Consider the following 20,381-nt stretch of genomic DNA (forward strand, 5'->3'; position numbering starts at 1 on the left):
GTAAACTTTTCCTAATATTATTGTAACTCTTTAGTGTTGACTTTGCAGGATTTGATAGCCAATTTGTGTAAAATTAAAAAATGATTGTTTTTATTTTATTTCTGAAATTTTTTTTAGAAATTGAAATAATTTTTCTGTCAAATTACAAAATTAAAAACTATCTTTTTTGCTTTGCAAGTTTAACATAAATTTGACACAGTCTTGCTGTTTACTTTGAATTAATATTTAAATCTAGTCAACTGTTTAATTAAGTTAATTGAAGCATTATTAGTTAGAAAAAATTTGATATGCATTTTCAAAGTTTTTAATTATTCCCACATAATTATTGTTTTCAATTATGTTGAATGTTTTTATTACTGTTTATCAAAGTGTATCATAACTAAGTTGTGTATAATATTGTTTACAATAAAATTATTTATAAAGTGATGTACATTTTCAATAAATCATAGCAAACATATAAGCAATGCTAAATCATTAAAGGAAATTTTATTTTAAGTGTATTGAATAATATGTAAATTTACATGAAATTGCAACTTCATGCAAGTAACACGCATAGATTTAACATAATTACGTGCAAGAAAATTACACGAAACTACTAGCCTTTAGTTAGGTAGTGAGATCTATACACACAAAAGTCATATTTTTAAAGGTAATAATGGAATTTAATCGTTAAACGTATACAAATTTTTTTGTTCAAAGTAATAAATTTGTACAACTTTCACTCATAGAAAAAATATTTACATAAAACAAAATTCAAAGAACATATATATATAAAAAAAAAATACAGACACACATATTCTACGTGGAATAAGTTTTAGAAAATCATTGGATTGTTCTAGGTAATTGGACTAAAGCTTTAGCCACACCGGATAAACGATAGCTAAAGAAAGACACAATTTTCATACACATTTTTCACGTAAGCAAGCTATCTACTCTTATGTAAAATCATTGAACAGTTATAATAAAAAAGTTCTAGCTAAGAATATTTCTGAAGAAACAAGTTAATTGAACTCTCTATCTCTGAGTACAAGAGGAGCAATCAAAGACCAGAGGTACAACAAAATGCACAGCCAACTTGATATTATTTTAATCCACATGGATGCTTCATTTGATGATTTTAGACCACTAGTCGGACTAAAATAAAAAAAATAAGTTAACGATTTGTTACGAAATATATTAATAAATGAATCAATTTCTAGATATATTTATCATTTTATTTGTTATTCTAAGAATAAATTTTTTTTTAAAACACATAAGAATTTAAAAAATGTCAAATATAAAAAGTACTAAATTTAGTATTATACTGTATTTAAAGAGACTAGTTCAGAAGATACCTATAAAAACAGCATTTATGAAATCTTAATTTTTGTAATTTCTCATAAATATACTATTTTTCCAGTCTAATAAGATGAGAAAAATCAGTAGACTTAGTATATAGCTATCAACATAGAGGGAAAAAAATTTAGTAGATTTTACAAAATTATATAAATTTTATGATAATTGTTGCAGGACGTACAAAATATTTTATAAATAGGGAATTTCATCATCAAAGTACAAAAACTTTATCACACAAATTATTATAAATGGTCTCCAATATTTACTTAATTATACTTACAAAAAAAACTAAAAATTTTAGAACAAGAAAAAAAAAGAAAGAAAAACTTCAAACTGATTACTATAAAGGAGTATCGTTTCATTATGTATATTTCAATAGGGATTTTTTTTAAGAAACTTATTGAACCTCAGCGAATTTTCTAAAATGTAAAAAAAACAAGGAAAATTTTAATTAAACCAGTAGACCAGGAGAAACTGGCAAAATCCAGTTGAGTTGGCAGCTATGCTTAGAAGGAAAGCTGTAGGTTGGGTTTTCTATGAGTAAAACTGTCGCACAAACATTTTACAAATAAAGGAACATGAAAGTGATCAAACTGCCAATGAAGTAACATCACAACCATTAGTAACTCATTACAGCATCTTCTGTGTTCCCCCCTCAAAGAGCAACATAGTTGATTGAATGGATAATAAGTTTTTGATCAGGGTTTGTAGCCAGATTTTTCAATGAAAAATAAGTACTTTTTAAGCATTCAAAAAATATTTTTAATCACTTTCCAAACAAAAAAATAATAATAATTAGGATCTGCAATAGTAATAAAAATTATAAAATTATTTTTTTCTATTGTTAAAATTTCTTAATTTATAAACACAAAATCAATAAAATTAAAAAACATTACATAACCATGATAAAATAACTAGTTTCTGATAAATATTGCAGAAAAAAATTATAAAAGTCACGAATTTTTTTTTTTTGTAATTTAGAATGACAATTGACGCAGCAAAGAAAATCTCTTTTTAAAAGATAGAAAATTAGGCACATTTTACAAACCCCAAATAAAAAAAAGCACCATTAATGGCTTTTAAAAAAAGTAAATCAAAAATAAGCACTTTTTAAAAACGCTATGCACCTTTTTTATAATTATAATGGATTATATTTCAAAGAAATATTAAGAAATTTTGAATGGAATCCAAATTTATAGCTTAGTTATCAACAAAATAAAATTTTTTTTACTCATACTATAAGTTGTTATAAGTGTAAAATGTCAAGAGAGGTCACAAGCATTTTTGAAAAGTGTGAATGGTATTAAATTCATATTAGTTTAAAATAGAATTTTTATAGTATTAGTCTTAATCAAAATTCTTATCTTATATTTATTTTACAGCTAATATTCATACTCTTATATTATTATGATTGATTTTTAGCTTACAACAAATTTTTAAAAAGTTTTGTAGTTAACTATAAAATTGAAAGTTTTTTGGCAATATAGTAATAGTTTTACATCAAAATGTTGTTTCCAGGTTGGAACTTTCCATTTTCCAGAATTTTCACTGGATAGTATAACAATACACAGAAACATCATTTCCCAAATTAAAATTGTATTTTTCACCAAAAAAAACTCTACTGTACAATAATAATAAATTGTGGCTTATCATTATATTGCCCCAAGTCATTATATTGCCTGGAATGCCTAGCATCAGTAGCACTTAGAAAAATAGTAATACGAGATTAATTATACATCCGAATAAGGAAGAATTATCTCAAACATTTATGACCATATCAAATGGAATAAAAGGAGAAAAAAAAAGATGCTTACTTATACCAGTTGGTTAATGTCATCATGACATACAAGGAAGCTAAAGCAAACATAAAATGGAAAAATGACCAGCTGTATGCAACTTCATTTTCTTCGTTATCAAAAGATTTTCCGCTTTCAACATCTCCTTTCCCAAGATCTAATATACAAAATTCATTAAGAAAAATTCAAAGAATTTATTTTCGCAAGAGCAATACAGTATGATATCATATAAATTGTAAATTGAATAATAAAAAATAAAAAAAACAATTCTTAAAGAAAATTTCCATTTTTCATTTTACTTCTGTTACACAATATCAAATACAACGTAAGGAAGTTTAAAATTTTGGAGTGCTGCTATAAACGGTTATATACGGTGTAAAAACTTAAACAGGAAGAATTGAATAAGAAGTAGATTTTATAAAATTAATATACTGAGAAAGCCAAAAATGAGTATTTAGATAATCTGTGAAGTTTGGAAAATTGTTTTTAAAAAAAAGAACTGGAATGACTTATAGTGGGTCACAACTACTTGATGAGCTACATACACAGCAGAGATGTCAACTTGCTCCAGACAGAAAATATTTATTTTAAAGTGGTAGTCTATCAATTGTGATTCTTGGTTTATTAAATTCAATTTAGTAGAGATTAAGATTAGAGATTTTTTAAGATTGAGAAGCGGTGGATTAAAGATTTTTTATCCACCACTATTTCTAAATAATTTGCAGGCTTATATACAGATGGGTGACAAAATAATACGAACACCTGTGAAATATCAGAAAATCTTTATTGGGAGTTGGACCACTCTTTGACTTAATTACAGATTTAATACGACGTGGGATCGATGCATAAAGGTCATGGACAACGTTTAAAGGAATATTAAGCCATTCCTCTTGCAAAGCGGTCACTAATTCCAAAAGATTTGTCAGAGGTGGGAATCGGGAACGAAGTTTTGACTCCAAATATTGCCACAAATGTTCAATAATATTTAAGTCCGGAGACTGAGGGGGCCAGGCGAGATGCTCAACTTCATTGTCATGCTCTTCGAACCATGTTTGAACGCACCTAGCGGTGTGGATAGGGGCGTTGTCGTCTTGAAAAATCGGTCGCTCTCCAGGGAATACAGTCTGTACAAAAGGATGAACATGATCCGCTAGAACGCTTAGATAGTCATTAGATTTGATTCTCCCATGCAGACGTACTAGTGGCCCAAGACCACGCCAAGATATCGCACCCCAAACCATAATGGAGCCACCTCCATGTTTCACAGTTGGTAAGAGGCATTCAGGATCAAACGCTTCTTTGGGTGATCTCCAGACATAAAATCGTTCGGTGGTCTGAAATAAGGTGAAGGATGATTCATCGGACCATATTACCTGCTGCCACTGCTGTGGGGACCAGCCTTTGTGACCTCTACACCACTGACGGCGCTTGAAAGCATTGGTTGCTGTCACCAAGGGTTTACGAATTGCCACTCTCCCATAAATGTTCGCTGCATGAAGTTCTCTTTGAACAGTTCTTGTTGAAACGGGGTCCTGAAGATGACTGTTCATGTCTGATGTTATCTCGGATAACGATTGCTTGTGTTTTCGAGCTACTACGCGCTGCAAGACACGTCTATCCCTATCATCAAGCTTTGACTTTCGGCCACTGTTTTGCTTTGAAGACTTCGTCTTACCTTCTTTCATGTATGCTGTCATAACGGCTGATACAGTACTTCTTGCAAACCCCAAAAGGTTTGCTGTTTCTGTCACCGATGCTCCACTTAAACGCGCCCCAACAATCATCCCTCTTTGGAATTCTGACAGGTCAGACATTTCACCTTATAAAAGCTAGTTAGATAAACTCATGCAACACAGGTGACTAATGTTGAGAGACTGATAGCTTCCTCTTCACGCTCACTAGGTGGCAGACTTCTGTTGCAGGTGGCGCGGCTGTACTGCAGGTGTGAAATAAGTCACACTTTTTCACAGGTGTTCGTATTATTTTGTCATCCATCTGTAATTCACCACTATACAGTACTTATGTCATGCTATACCTTTTAAAAAGCAAGCAAAAATAGTCAAATATTTGTAAAATTTACTTTGTAGTTAATTACCGTTTTCTAAAAATTATTTTGGCGTGTTCGGAGCAGTTGGCATCTCCGACACAGATGCATCAGAATTTTTGTTAGCTTAAATTTTTTGCTCCGTGTAAAGGGCGAGGCGATGGACAAGTACTGTACTATCCTATGGGATATCTGGTTTTGCTTAATAAACCACAACATATACATACATGCCAACTCTTATGCATTTGGAGTAAGATTTTATTTCTATATTTAAAGTGGTAGTAAAGTATATGATTTCTATAAATTCCTTGCATTTATAAACTTATTTTATTATCTTTTTAACCACCACTATTTATAAAAAAAAGAGCAGATATATTAATATTTAATACTTTTGTGGTAGTCCACATAAGCCCTTTCAAAATACAGCGTATGTTTCTGCCTAAAATTGTAATTTAAATTCCATTTTACTACCACTGTGGAAAATAATCCTTGCAAGGATTAAAAGTTGTCAGGTATGCCTATAGACTACCTAGACACTTGTTGAAAGCGCTTGAACTTTTTTTCTTTTACTATTTCACTGTTTCGTAAGAGTTTGAAGGAAGAAAAAAAAAGTTGATTAATGCCGGTAGAACAATTATTGGAATGTAGCCTTTAGTATTTAAGTTTTATTAGATAATGTTTCATTTCCCATTTTTGAATAATTTATTTACATTATTATTATAACTAGGATTCTAATAAGGAACGAAACCATATTTAAGATTGTGATAAAATTGAATCAAAATTAATATTTCACTATTTTAAATCTTTAAATACTGTTTTTCTTAAAAAAAATTTTTTTAAAAAGTATTTTAGATGAATTTTGAAATTGCAGCAATTAGCAATTGGGACATAGAGGACTCTTAAATAATTAGAATCCTACTAACAATTATAATGTAACTAAAATCATCGAATTCAATAATATATACTAGACTTAAGTTATATAAAAAAATTTTTTTTGAACGATTCTAGGAATTATTTAACAAAAATATCACCCAATTTACTGATTAAGTGAGTAGAAATCAAAATGCATAAAAGATTTTATTATGATTTACTTATAAATTTAATTGAAATTTTTAATTAGTATAATATCAATCAGTTTTTATTATTAGCATAAGATTGAAGGTATTAAATTAAAATCTGCTTAGTGAAATTCTTCACACATTGAGAATAATATAATTTTTTAAATTAGCATGAAAAGATTACCAGAATCTCCATCTTGTGCAAGAATTTTCTCAGTACCAGTCAATTTGCTGACTTGGCTATTACTAGCAGTTCGGATGCTAAAAAATTCATCAATTTAAAAGTGAAAAAATGCACACAAAATAGCACAAAATAAGTACACATTTGTCCAAAATTGAAACTTACCTAGAGTACAGTACACAAACAAACCAAATCACTAAACTAACAATACTCTGAGCATCAAAAGCATTCTTCTTTCCAAGAAAGTCTGGTCTGCATTCTATAAATATTTTTTTAATCAATTAATTTTTCTTACATCAAAAATTGATTTGCTTAATAATCAATTGCAGGGTGCAGCGAAAAACCAGAACAAACAATTTTGTTCAAAATAAATAAATTAACAAAATATAACAAATAATAATAAGAGTGGACTTTTATTGTTGTTGTAGTTCCTTTACGTCACACTAGAGCTGCACAACTGGCTATTGGCGACGGTCTGGGAAACATCCCTGAGGATGATCCGAAGACATGCCATCACAATTTTGATCCTCTGCAGAGGGGATGGCACCCCCGCTTCGGGAGCCCGACGACCTGTATGCGAAGCCGAGCACTTTACGGTAGAACAGTTTAATGAGGACCAATACACACCCTCGGTCCCTAAGCAGACTGATCCAAGTGGTCATCCACCCGCACACTGACAGCAGAAAGTGATGCTTGACATAGGTGATCTGCTGGGAACTGTGTCTTAACGATCAGTCCACTGTGGGACTTTTATTAATAAATAAATTTAATTTTATTCATTTTGGTTTCAAAGTGGCAGTCTTTTGCAGCCATGCAGATGCGGNATTTTATGTAGATTTTTGTTTCAAAATAAAGGTCGTTAGGTACATGAAACCCGATAACTTTTTTATTACTTGTTATAAAACAGAAACAAATGCATAAACTCAATCTAATATACATATAAATAACTAGAAAAAAATTTCATCTCAATAGGATGAAAACAAAGTCGACTGGAACATTTTGAATACGTGAAACATAACAAAATTTCAATTTTGAGAAAAACAGCTTTTTGTATAAGAAAAGGGGCGTGGCTTCATAATGTGAAAACGAAACTACCCTATAACTTCTCAAAAAATGACGAAATTTAAAAAAAAAATAAATCAGTTGAAAAAGCAATGAAACAAGTGTCTAAATATGTCCAAAAAAAACCGAAATTTTTATCAATTTTCGGCAATATAAAGGTCCACTGTAGCCTTAAGTGAAGTTTACAATTATGAGAGAAAACATTTAACCTTATTTTTTTTCTAAATTTCGTAACACCTGTACACTATATTTTTTTTGCATTAGTACTTTTACAATTATCATCATCTTACTAATTTATTTCTTTGATCTCACATTTGAGATATATAATTGCTCACCAAAAATATAAACTTGACACTAAGCAGATAAAAATGAACATATAGTTGAATGTAAACTTTCAGCATTAAGTGAAGTTGACAATTATGAGAGAAAACATTTAAACCATATATTTTTTTTCTAAATTTTGTTGCACCCATATACTTACTATCAGAATTGTTCAAGGCTGACCAGGTGAGATACATAACATATAGTGTGACAATAGATGACTGCAACAATCCAGATTTAGGCAATGCTTTGAAATGAAAAGTTTTCAGATTAAAAATAATAAATCAAAGTTATAATAATTTGTAAACTAAAAAATCAATTCAAATATCAAATGGAAACAATACATCTATTTGGTTTCAAAAAATATACAGTAGGTAGACCTACATTAGAGTCATAGAAAGAAGAGTAAGTAAAAATCTGGGTTGATTGACACTGGGTTGGTTGACACTAACCACAGGTGTAAAAATACTAAAAAAATAAATTTAGGAAACTAATATTAAAATTATTATAAATATACAAATGAAATATCAGACTCAAGTTTTATTTTTGTATTAATTTTTTCATTTGCATAAATAAAAAAGAAATTAAACATTTGGAAACAAAATTGGTAATAAAAGGTTGAATTTTTAAATTAAGTTTCCTAAGCAGCAAAAAATAAATAAATAAAAATAAAATAAGTAAAAAATTTACCATCTTGAACTCTTGGTAAGACAGAGACAACAGATATAATGATACAGAAGATAAGATTAAAACTAATGAAAAATTTCTGAACTCCACAGTCTGATGGCTGAAATAAAAATGAGACAGCAATTTCTTTATCAAAATTAACTTTGAATGATATTTACAAAGAAAAAAGCAACCCCCCCCCAAAAAAAAAATAACCATGCTGCAGTGGAACATAAGAAAGTTAATCACTAGCGCTACAATATTTTAGTGATCAATTTAGATAGGTGGTAAACTAATGGAAGGGAGTAAGCGATGTTTTTACTATCATTTGTTTTCCTTATATACATCAAGTTCCTTATATTATTCAGTATATCACAAATTAAAAATAAATGTATCTTTTAACACACTTTTAAAATTTTATTTAGCAAAGAATAATGTATCTTAAATGAGATAAATTGACTGTAAAAATTATTAAATTTAAAAAAAAAAAATCATATTTTAATAATGAGGAATATCAGTTATTTTAAATAATTTTATAAAACATAAGACTAAACAAGAACATATAAACAGTTTGTAAAAAACATTATATTTATTTGAATATCTTGAAATTAAATTTGCTATACTTATAAACTTATTTGTTTCTAAAGCCTTTAATTTTTTCCCTACATGATCAGCCAACAATGTGTTTTAGGTTAGTGTTTTATAGTATTTTAACAATATAGAGAAATTCTAATACATAACATAATACCTTAGTAACTATCCTGTATAAGTTTTTTTCTAGTGAACTTAGGGTTTAAAATAGTTAATAATATTCAAAGGCAAAATTTGACTCCTTTCATGAATCAAGAAACAGGATAGACAGATGGTCAAGTAGCAAAAGTTATAAATGATAAATCCTTTTATTAAATAGTATAAATCAGGTTCTTGGTTATAATGGTGACCTTAGGTAACTGGTTAACTTGACAGGTTTTACTTCATAAAAGCACTAAAGTACATAAAATTTTTGCTGAAAAAAACTGAATAAAATTTTTTTACTGAAAGTGAAATTTTAAATCACAAAAGAATGAGGAGTGGTCCTTGATATAGCATTTTCAACGTAACACATTTTTACAATTTAAGTTTTTAGTTATCGTAGTTATCATGAATAATGATAATAGTTTTATTAATAGTAATAACAATAAAAGTCACAATTCATTGTTAATAGGAAAACCTTTAACAAAAAAGCTCTTAAAATTATAATAATTTAAGAATAGAATAGAGTTTAGAAATAGAATCGATTTATGTTGTTTAAATATTGTATTGCTATTGAAATTACAGGCCAATACAAAATTTCAAATCTTTAGGACCTCATAACGTGTGTGAAAAATCAATCAGCAGATTCCATCTTTAATATACCTAATTAAGTAATCAGCAATCAAGCCCTAATCAAGTAAAATTTTGTTGTCGTAATGGCTTAATTTTACTAGCACAAAATACTAAATGATTTGGTAGCGAAAAAGTTTATTTTATAAATTTTTACCATATATGAGTATTAAACAATAGTTGTTTATATTTAACAAAATAGATTATTTTTGTTTGAACTAGGAGTGCACAGTCTTTCGTAAGTGAAGGGCCATTTGCACAGCAGGTTGACTAACAAAGGGCAACACACATATTTAGTCATGCTAGGGGCACTTATGATAATTTTTATATAAATATTAGTGTTAATTTTTTCATCAAAAAAATTAGTATTATATTTGTAGGAAATTAAATATTTTTAATTATTAGAATTCGTTCAAAAACATATTTTTTCTAAAAATAAAGTATCCTTTTTTTTTTAATCAATAATTGATTTATTAAAAGAATATATATATTGGGAGAAAAATATAAATTTTAATAAAAATGCTTACAGATTGAAAGAGTAAAAAAACACATATTTTAATTGAAGAAAAATATATGGGGTTTATACAAAAACCAAATATTAAAACAGCACCATTTTAATACAAAATAAGATTTAATATTTATTTGGTAATATAGTTGAGATATTTCTTTTTCTTGAATTATTTAGAGTTTTATGAATTTTAAATAGGAAACGTTTTCCTTTTCATTTTTCAAAAAAAAAAAACATTCATTAAGCTACAAAAAGTTTAAAACAAATTATACTACAAAAAGTGAGCAGTTTAAAAATTTGCGTTTTCCTCTAGTTTTATTGTATTACAATATCAGAATTCTAAATACCATAAACAAATGCATGATACTAAAATAACTTACGTGTACTTACTTAAATGCACAATTAGAAATTTGTATTTCTAATAACATCGTAGTTAAAATAACAAAATCATAGAAAAGCATCGCAATAATTGCAAATTTTTTTTCCATTTATGATAAAAACAGTATGAATAAAAACATTAATAAGAAATTATTTAAATGCATGATTTAAAATTCTCACAACGTTAAAAAAATTCAGAATATTTAAAAACACGAGCGACTGCATCGCTAAAACTGCCAAAAAATGATTGAAAAATAACTTGGATTTACAATGAAATCGGCAAAAGCAAAGTGTGTCAAAAAGTGATTATTTAAATGTGCAATTTAAATTTCGTTTGTCATAATAATATTGTAGTAAAAATATGCCATTTCAAAATCACATGGAAAAGCGTAGCAATAAATAGCTTTAAAATGAATATAGAGCTCATCTAAAAGTGATCAATTATATACCTGATTTATAACTTACGAGTTGCAATATCATAATGAATGCATTGAGATTTTAAAAACCACATAGAACTTGGTAATTATAAATGAAAAAAAAAAAAAAACACTAAAAAGTCACTTGAATTTCGGATGAAAACAGCAAAAATAAAGACAGTTGAAAAGTGATTAGTCAAATTGAAAATTCGGTCATTGTAATATCTCATTAAAAATTTTAGGTTTTTTAAACCCATGTGAAATTTGTTGCTATAACCAATGAAAAGGCAATCAAGAAGCAACAAAGATTTAGAATAGGAGCTATGCAAATAAAAAAATGAATATAGAGCTCATCTAAAAGTGATCAATTATATACCTGATTTATAACTTACGAGTTGTAATATCATAATGAATGCATCGAGATTTTAAAAACCACATAGAACTTGGTAATTATAAATGGAAAAAAAAAAAAAAACACTAAAAAGTCACTTGAATTTCGGATGAAAACAGCAAAAATAAAGACAGTTGAAAAGTGATTAGTCAAATTGAAAATTCGGTCATTGTAATATCTCATTAAAAATTTTAGGTTTTTTAAACCCATGTGAAATTTGTTGCTATAACCAATGAAAAGGCAATCAAGAAGCAACATAGATTTAGAATAGGAGCTGTGCAAATAAAAAAATGAATATAGAGCTCATCTAAAAGTGATCAATTATATACCTGATTTATAACTTACGAGTTGTAATATCATAATGAATGCATTGAGATTTTAAAAACCACATAGAACTTGGTAATTATAAATGACAAAAAAAAAACACTAAAAAGTCACTTGACTTTCGGATGAGAACAGCAAAAATAAAGAGAGTTGAAAAGTGATTACTCAAATTCAAAATTTGCGCATCGTAATATCTTATTAAAAATTTTAGGTTTTTTAAAGCCATGCGGAAATTTGTTGCTATAACCAATGAAAAGGCAATCAAGAAGCAACACATAGATTTAGAATAGGAGCTGTGCAAATAAAACACATCAAAAAGTAAAGACTCATATTTGGGATTCAAAAATGGACACTTTTAAGTATTTTTTTTAAAAAAAAAATCATTATGATCAGAAGCTCCCGTGGGCAGCAGATCAATAGTCCGCAGGTCGCATGCGGCCTGCAAGTTGCAGGTTGTGCATTCCCAGTTTAAACAGTAAACTTAAATGAGTACAAAGCATTAAATTATATTTCTTTAAAAACACTTTACCTGTGTATAAAATATGAACAGGAGAACTGTAGCTGTGATAGCCAGAATATAGTGTAACAAAGTAAAGAAAATCAGGGCTAAAAAAATGGAATGAATAAAATATATACCATATAACAATTTAAAAGATAATTAAAATATAAAAGATACAAGATTACAATAAAAAAATATTACAATAAATAAAGATTTAATAATCGGAGTAACTAATGAAATTAACATGTACCAAAGTAATATCCCTTGGACTGTGACTCTTCATAATTTTCCAGCCAGCTCTCGTTCCAACTATGAGCAAAGTCAATAATCAAGACAAGCTGGATAAGAATGAAAAGGAATCCACCAATCATGCCAAAATACATCCACACTATGAATGAAGATATGATTATAGTACATCAATTAACAAAACATTTTGTAAAAAAATGTAAACATAGTCAAAGATTAAAAGTAATATTCTATTTAATTTTCTGCAGAAACTTTGAATTTCAAACTAAAAAAAGCATCTTTCAAAATTTGTGAGAAAAAAAAAATTAAATACGCATTACATAACGGTAAAAAAAAGTCAAAATTATGTTTAATTTAGGATCAGAAAATTAAATAATAATTTTATAGTAGAAAATAAAACTTTGATAAATTAAATAAAACAAGAACAAACACAATCTACAAGACTAAAAAAATTGTCTTCTAAAATATAATTTTGTATTTTAAAACGTTCACTTTGAATTAACTTGGAGGTTATTTTCAACTATGAAAAATCATTCTGGTAGAAATGAGTTTATTTGAAAACTTTGACTAGGTTGCTCAGTGATAGAGTATTGTATTACATGATAAATATGTTTAATATCATGAGACACTGTGTGGAAACTGTAATTCGCCAAGCAAAATTTTTAGTATAAGATAAAAGATTTAAAAAAAAAGAAACAAGCCATAATTTAGTCTTTGTAGTGAGCCAAAGGAAAAATCAGGACAACATTTTTCAAAAAAATTAAGACATAATCAGAAATTTTTTTTGGAACAGTATACACTAGACTACTTTTGTAAAAGGCAGCAAGTTGAATAAAAAAAAGGATACTTTGCTCTACTTAAGTGAAATAAAAGAAAATTTTGTCAAAAAAAAAAATAATGAAGAATAGCATTAAAAAATTATTTTATTCAGAACTGAAACTTTTAACAGTTTACAGCAAAATTTTATCAATACTGAAAAGCATATATTACAAATCAATGCACAGAAAATTTTCATAGAATTAGTGCATTTAAATTAAAAAAATAACCAGTATAAAATAACTGATATTACCCCACATCAATATGCAATTATAATTTGTAACTCAGTTCAAGATTTCCTTAATCAAATGATTTTAAAGTAGGGTTTCAATCTCTAAATGAAAACACAGTGAATTTGTCACTTAACATTTTTGAACAAAAATTGGGTGGATGAGTCTTCAATTCATTATAGAAAAATTACATGTTATCATAACAGTATTGTTGATTGGAATAGACTATTTTTAAAATCACAAAAAAAATCAATAATTGTGAAATGGTAAAAGTTCACCTTTCAAGATTTGTAACTGCATTTTCTTAAAAGAACAACTCAGGGTGCATAGCCAAATTATTCAGCAAAAAATAAGCACCTTTTAAGCACTCAAAAAATATTTTTAACATAACTAAGCTGGGTTGGAAAGTTTTTGACAATTAACGGTTTTATCTTGTTTTAACCGCCATGTCCAATAAAAAGAAGAAAAAAAAACTTTTGGCATTGCTTTTGACAATTGTCAAAAATCATAAAATTTAGAATCGCATAAAACGAATGGCATTTTCATATGCCGAAATAAATTGGGATTGAATTCATTGTGAAAACGTTGAATAGAACAATGTGAACTGCATCTTTTTGCATAATTCGAAACAAAAATCAAATTAAGTAAAGGAAAAATCTCATATTGAAAAAGGGAAAATTAAGCACTTTTTAAAACACCCAATGAAAAAAGCACCTTTAAGGGCTTTTCAAAAATGAAAATAAGCACCTTTAAGTATTTTTTAAAAAAACTACGCACCCTGCATTCAAGCATATGATTCCTAATTTCATCACCATGAAAATTTGATAGTATAAAACTGTTAATTGAGCTCCTTAATAGAATGGCTGAATCGCCAAAAAAGTTTAAACAATGAATCCCACAGGTAAGACAAAATGCCTGAAACACGTATGCAATTAGATAATGGTCTTTTAATTGGAACTATCAACTTTCACAATTTTTACAAACAATATTAAAAATAAAAAGACATTCCATCAAAAATCCACATTTGTATTCTTAGAAAATGATATGTTCTGAACACACAAATACTAATCCTACATAATTATACACAAATAGAACATTTTACAAATGTATGAATATTTTTGAAAAAAATATATATGGAATGTGTTGCAATTTTAACAGATAAAATAAATTACAGCGTTAACAATTTTAAATGTCATGTAAAGGCATGTGCACTGCAATTTACATAGCAGCATGCATACTATTATGTCTAAATCTGCAAAATTTAAAGTCAGTCAGCTTTCTACGTTTTCAAAAATTAAAAAAATAGGCACAAAAATTACCTTGGCCAAAAGTATTTTGTTCTGGGATGAAAAAGGCTCCAACCATTCCAGCAATTAGAATTAGATATTTTATACCCCAAAATCTATGAAATAAAAAGAGAATGCATTTACAATTTGAAAGATATTTTAATTCAGCATTCTTACAGAAAAGGAAATTCAAATCTGACAATAATTGTAATAAAAACAAAAGCCATAAGTTATATCCTGTACTTCTACAATAGCAGAAAATGTGTAACAGTAAATATATTAAGCATATTATGTTTACTCTTTTATTTTTTACATCAACCTAAATATGTATTGAATATTACACTTAAAATACCAACTTATCTTGAAATTTTAATGAAGTTGAATAAATAAAGGTATTATACCCATTTTGTATGCCCGCACGGGCATCTCTTGAAGATTTCACACCAATCATCAATAAGCAAAACAGCATGAAAAATAAGGTCAAAGCAAATATTAAACGGTATACAGCAAGAAATCCAATGACATCATGACACTTCCCTTCACAAAACGGCAACTACAATAATAAACTGTATTAGATTTCAAAAAAAAAAATATTATTAATTGTTCCAAACAAGAGCAATAAGAACAATAAGAAAAAAGAAATTCATTTTACTAAAACAATAAGCAATATACATGTGGCTATGGTAAGTAGGACTGGAAGATGGTGAGATTTTGGCATTGTAATGTATTGTTATGCTAACATTGCGATATTTTGATGCATCACGATGTTTCGGTACATTAAACTCTTATCTTTAGTACTGCCTAAATTCGCAATTAATAAGTTTTATTTTTCTTTTAAAAATAAGCCTTGAATATTTGTTCTAATTATTTTTCAATATTTAAAGACTTGGATGTCTGTAAAATAGCGGTTAAAAAACATGAAACGGCTGGGTTGATTGTAAAAAAATCAACAGGATTTGCACGCACACAATTAAAAGAAAACCGTTCCATAACTAAAAGATTCAACAACATTTCAATTCTCAATCGCATTCCGAATCATCATGTCAGCAGAACGATGAGTCACAATGTAAAAAAGACTGGGAAAGATAATGATCATCGCCACAATTATCACTGCACACTTACAGAGGAAAATTATCTTTGCATGAGCTTGTAGATATCGATATACTATTGGAAACAATGATCAACATCGTGCGTGCAGACATTGAGGTCAACGATACAACGGGAAATATCGTACACATCTCAGTATGCTTCGAAAAATTGACAATCCAAACATCGGATTGGCGGTGATTGCATTTAATCAATATTTTTCGATATATTGATTTATCGTCCAGTCGTAATGGTAAGAAAATAAAAAGACAGACTAATAAGGAGAAAGAAGGTAAAAGAGTGCTTTGTGATGCAGAAGTGTTAATGTGTAGTAAAAAATTCCTTTTTTTAATTGATATTTATAAATTTTAATGCTATTCTTACTTATTTTGCTAGAAAATAAATTTCTGATATATACACTTTTTCTTACTACACTTGTATAATAATATTCACAATAACATAAAACTTACTTTTTCAAGTTTGTCTTTTAACTGATCTGACAGCATGATGCATGATACTATGGTTGTCAATAAGAGCATTACAGCATACATAATTCTAGATGAAGTGGAATTCTTGCATGATGGGCAAGCCGAACAGCATAAGCTGCATGCAGCACTGCCACAGCAACAGGCCAGCTAAAAAATATAAATTAAATCTATACTACAAAATATGTCCAAAAAAATAAATTTTCAGTAAATAGGTTATTTATAAACAAACAATTCTACTTTTTGTAGGATTGGTAGCAAAAAAAAGTGCTTCCTATTGCACTTTTTTCTCATCTTCATTATTTTCCGTATTTAAATAAATTATTTTCCTGGTTTTGTAATTTATCACTAATAAGTGATACAAGCTTTGTGTGAGGATTAATGGAAGCAGTTTCCTCAGAATGCTTCACTTTGCTTATTTTCAATTTCTCTACCTTAATTTAAATAAAAAAAACCTTTTTTTTTTAGGTTATGATTAAATTATATTTGAGGGAACTATTAGCCAGTTTGTCCATACAGCCTTTTTTCTATTTTTAATGTTTAATTTATTGTTTTCAGAATTTTTTTTTCTTAAATGACAGGTACTGAACTCACGGAAGTGTTGCTTATTTATAGTTAGCCAGTAGGCACCTGTGAACCCGAGTCATGGAGGCGAGCAACATTACCCAAGTCACACTGCTACAGATACCCGTTCATAGGGTGGGTCATGTTAACACAACAGAGGACAGCACAGAGAAAACCATCCATGTCCAGAACAGGATTTGAACCTGCAACCACTGGCTTTGCAGTCAGGCATGCTAACCACTTGGTTGGCTTATAAAAAATAAAAACACAGATAATAACTCTTCCATTTTTATTATAAAAATTATATTTAGATGGCCAGTTTTTGGTGGGGTTTGTATAGACTGCCTCTTCATTCAAATAAGCTTTATTTTGTATGAGGATCATTTTCAAAATAAGAATCAATTGCGCAACCTGTTAAGTGATGTCAGTTCAAGATCATCAAGTCTCTCACTCCGCCCACCGTTTTGTTTCACGTCTCTGCCAGTATTGGTTGTATGATTATATTGCTTCGTTTGTCACCATGTCAACTAGTAATCCTACAAATTGTGAAGTGAGTTCAGTATTTTGACGCCAAAAAAGCTCATACTGCTGAAATTCACCAGCGAATTGTTAAAAATTTCGGTGACAGTGTAATGAATGATGGAAATGTGCATAAATGGTGTAGTCTGTTTAATGAAGGAATAACAAATGTTCAAGATGAAGAAAGATCCGGATGGCCTATTGTCACGAATGAGAAATACTGGATTATCCATCATACAACCCTGACTTAGCACCATCAGACTTTCATCTTTTCCCAAAAATTAAGGAATTTCTTAGCGGAAAGCCTTTGGAAAATTATAGTATGTTGAAACAAAGAAACTGGTTTAACGGTCAGGCAGCAGAGCTCTTTGATGAAGGGATACGAAAAGCTGGTGTCATGACTTTACAAATGTTTTAATGTTAATGCTGACTACGTTAAAAAGTGAATAAATGTTCATATTTTAGTTTGTGATACAATTTACATTGATGTATAAAGTTTCTCCCATTCCATTACAAAATAGTTCTTACTTAAAAAACTACCCTCATATTTTAAATTAAAAATAAAATTTGAGAAAAATTATGATATTTAAAAATTTTTTATTTTATTGTTACTCTCAAAAATCTATTTCTTACCTTCCCTACTTTTTTTCTCTTTTTCTTTTTACTTTTAATATGCGCGGATAGAGATGATACAGGGTTATCCTAAAAGCCCTATCTCATTACTCAACATTAAAAGCATTCTGATTAGGTCAAAATGCTCATATGGTTTTGTATCACTTTCAAACTAAACCAGCTGTATACAAAAATCTATAAAGCACAATTATTATAATAAAAATTGGGAAAATAATTAAATTAAAAAATTAAATAATATATCTCACGATTTAATATTTAAAAAATAAATAAGCTCTTATATATCTTTTTGGCCTTAAACCAAACATATACCTATGGTACCCAAAGTGGGCTGAGACTAAAATCTTAAGATTGTAACCTCTAAAAATGAATCCTAATTAATTTTTATCATCTGGTAAAGAGTAATACATACAGCTATATAACTTAACATAAAAATAGATGTTGATTCAAACTTAAGAGTCTGATTTTTTGAAATCTTGATTCTAACATTTTTAATTTTTAAAATATTCCACAACATTACTATTAATAGACTACATAACATTGCATTTTGAGAAATATTGATTAAAAAGGTACAATCTTAAATATATGGGTTTGTATATATTTATGAATCTATTTCCTATGTTGATCAATGGAGAGCATGACACAGAGATCAAGCAGATCTCTGAAGGTGGCTACAGTATAATTCATTGATAACACTTATATTAAGTAAATAAATAATTTAATCCCAGTTAATTTTAAATAAATTTTCTTTAATGAAAAAAAATAATTTTCTTTTGACTTTAGTTTCTTATAATACTAAATAAAGAGATAGATTAATTAATGAATAGTGAGAGTAACTATGGTCTCTGAAAGTGGGTAGTGCATGGTTCATAAAGATAATTTGAACAAATTAATAAATGGGGAGATTTCCCCTTTTATTATCTGTGGCAGAATTCTGGCCAAGTCTTGGAAACTTTCGGGCAGTGACCCGCGAGAAACAAAAAGAAAAAAAACATCACAAAATAAAATAAGGAAATTCTAAATTATATGTTTGTTCGTTGGACTATGATAAGGGTATACTAATGAGGACGGAATTCTGAGGAATATGAAAGAGAATATTTAGAATTATAAAATAAATAATCGCAACATTTTTAAACATATTAGAGGAAAAAAAAACAATATTCGATATTCAAAAGGAGAAATCATAACTTTTTTAATCTAGAATTTTTTTTTACTGAAAGACCCACTTCATAATTGATGTTTTTCTCAAAAAAATATTTATACATATAAATATTAAATGCTTTTGCATTTAGATTTATAATTTTAAATCATACTTAATTATCAGTTTTAGAATTCTAGACATTTTAGATTACAACTTAATGTAGTTTGCCTCAATTGCGTTGAATCTGACAAGTCAGAAATTTCAGACAACAATTATACAACAAAAATAGTAAATTCGGTAAAAAATACCTGTCCAACAGTTAAAGGAGCAAGAACAGCACCCATTTTAGATTTAAAAGAATCAAAAGATTTAAATTTCTTCAATTATTATGCAATTTAAGTAGCTTTTGTTAATATGGATGACTAAAATCTAATTATCAGTCTCAGTTTGCTCTGCTCAGAAATCCAAAACAAATACTAAATTGCACAGTTGAGTTGAAATGTTCAGGAAATTTCCACAAAATATTTTGAAACAGCTGTGGCCGGTTCCTGAGCCATGCTTAGTAACCCTTGGGAGAGTTAAAAATTAAAAGCGCCCAAAATATGAACCCAAAGAATAATGTCTCCCCCTAGAGGCCTGTATTTCAACGCTGTCACTCTGTCACCAAGGAAAATAAAAAAGCCATAGTTTAAGTGCCTTACTCTTAAAGCAATGGGATGATTCTAAAGTATATTTGCAATCTTGTCATGAAGAATTATCCATACTATAGAACCGACAAATTACTTAATTTAAAAGTTATTAAACTTTTTTAAAAATTGTCAATTTTGCGACATTTTTCCACCTGGATGAAAAATACCAAAAATCACTGCCGTATTCTTAGTTTTTGCAATTTTTTTGAGCCCAAGTATTGCAGCATTGAGTAGGATCCTTTTTCTAAAGAAAGGAGAAAAAGAAGCTTGACTGAAATTGATCTTTTTTTCTTTTCTTCTATAAATTAATAATACAAGTTTCTTCAAATGAAACTCTCGAAACTTAGT

At 28.4% G+C, this 20,381-nt stretch overlaps 1 protein-coding gene across 1 annotated transcript; it reads right to left on the reverse strand.

The window, feature by feature from the left end:
• Positions 1 to 467: 467 nt before the first annotated feature.
• LOC107446274 (serine incorporator TMS1) lies at positions 468 to 19,992 on the reverse strand. The gene is made up of 12 exons (XM_016060881.3): positions 19,653 to 19,992; positions 16,476 to 16,640; positions 15,321 to 15,472; positions 14,953 to 15,035; positions 12,592 to 12,729; positions 12,372 to 12,448; positions 8,488 to 8,584; positions 7,958 to 8,044; positions 6,580 to 6,673; positions 6,418 to 6,494; positions 3,150 to 3,288; positions 468 to 1,134 (listed from the first exon to the last, which is right to left on the reverse strand). The coding sequence occupies exons 1-12, from the start codon at positions 19,686 to 19,688 to the stop codon at positions 1,002 to 1,004; spliced, it is 1,278 nt and encodes a 425-aa protein (XP_015916367.1). The 5' UTR covers positions 19,689 to 19,992; the 3' UTR covers positions 468 to 1,001.
• Positions 19,993 to 20,381: the final 389 nt, after the last annotated feature.

This window comes from Parasteatoda tepidariorum, chromosome 9, assembly GCF_043381705.1.
Source record: "Parasteatoda tepidariorum isolate YZ-2023 chromosome 9, CAS_Ptep_4.0, whole genome shotgun sequence".
Lineage (NCBI taxonomy): Eukaryota > Metazoa > Arthropoda > Arachnida > Araneae > Theridiidae > Parasteatoda > Parasteatoda tepidariorum.

Coding starts and splice junctions, on each gene's coding strand:
- LOC107446274 (XM_016060881.3), bottom strand. CDS start 19,688: ATGGGTGCTGTTCTTGCTCCTTTAACTGTTGGACAG. Junction 15,036..15,320: donor CGTGCGGGCATACAAAATGG/GTATAATACCTT, acceptor TTTATTTCATAG/ATTTTGGGGTATAAAATATC. Junction 12,730..14,952: donor ACAAAATACTTTTGGCCAAG/GTAATTTTTGTG, acceptor CTTCATTCATAG/TGTGGATGTATTTTGGCATG.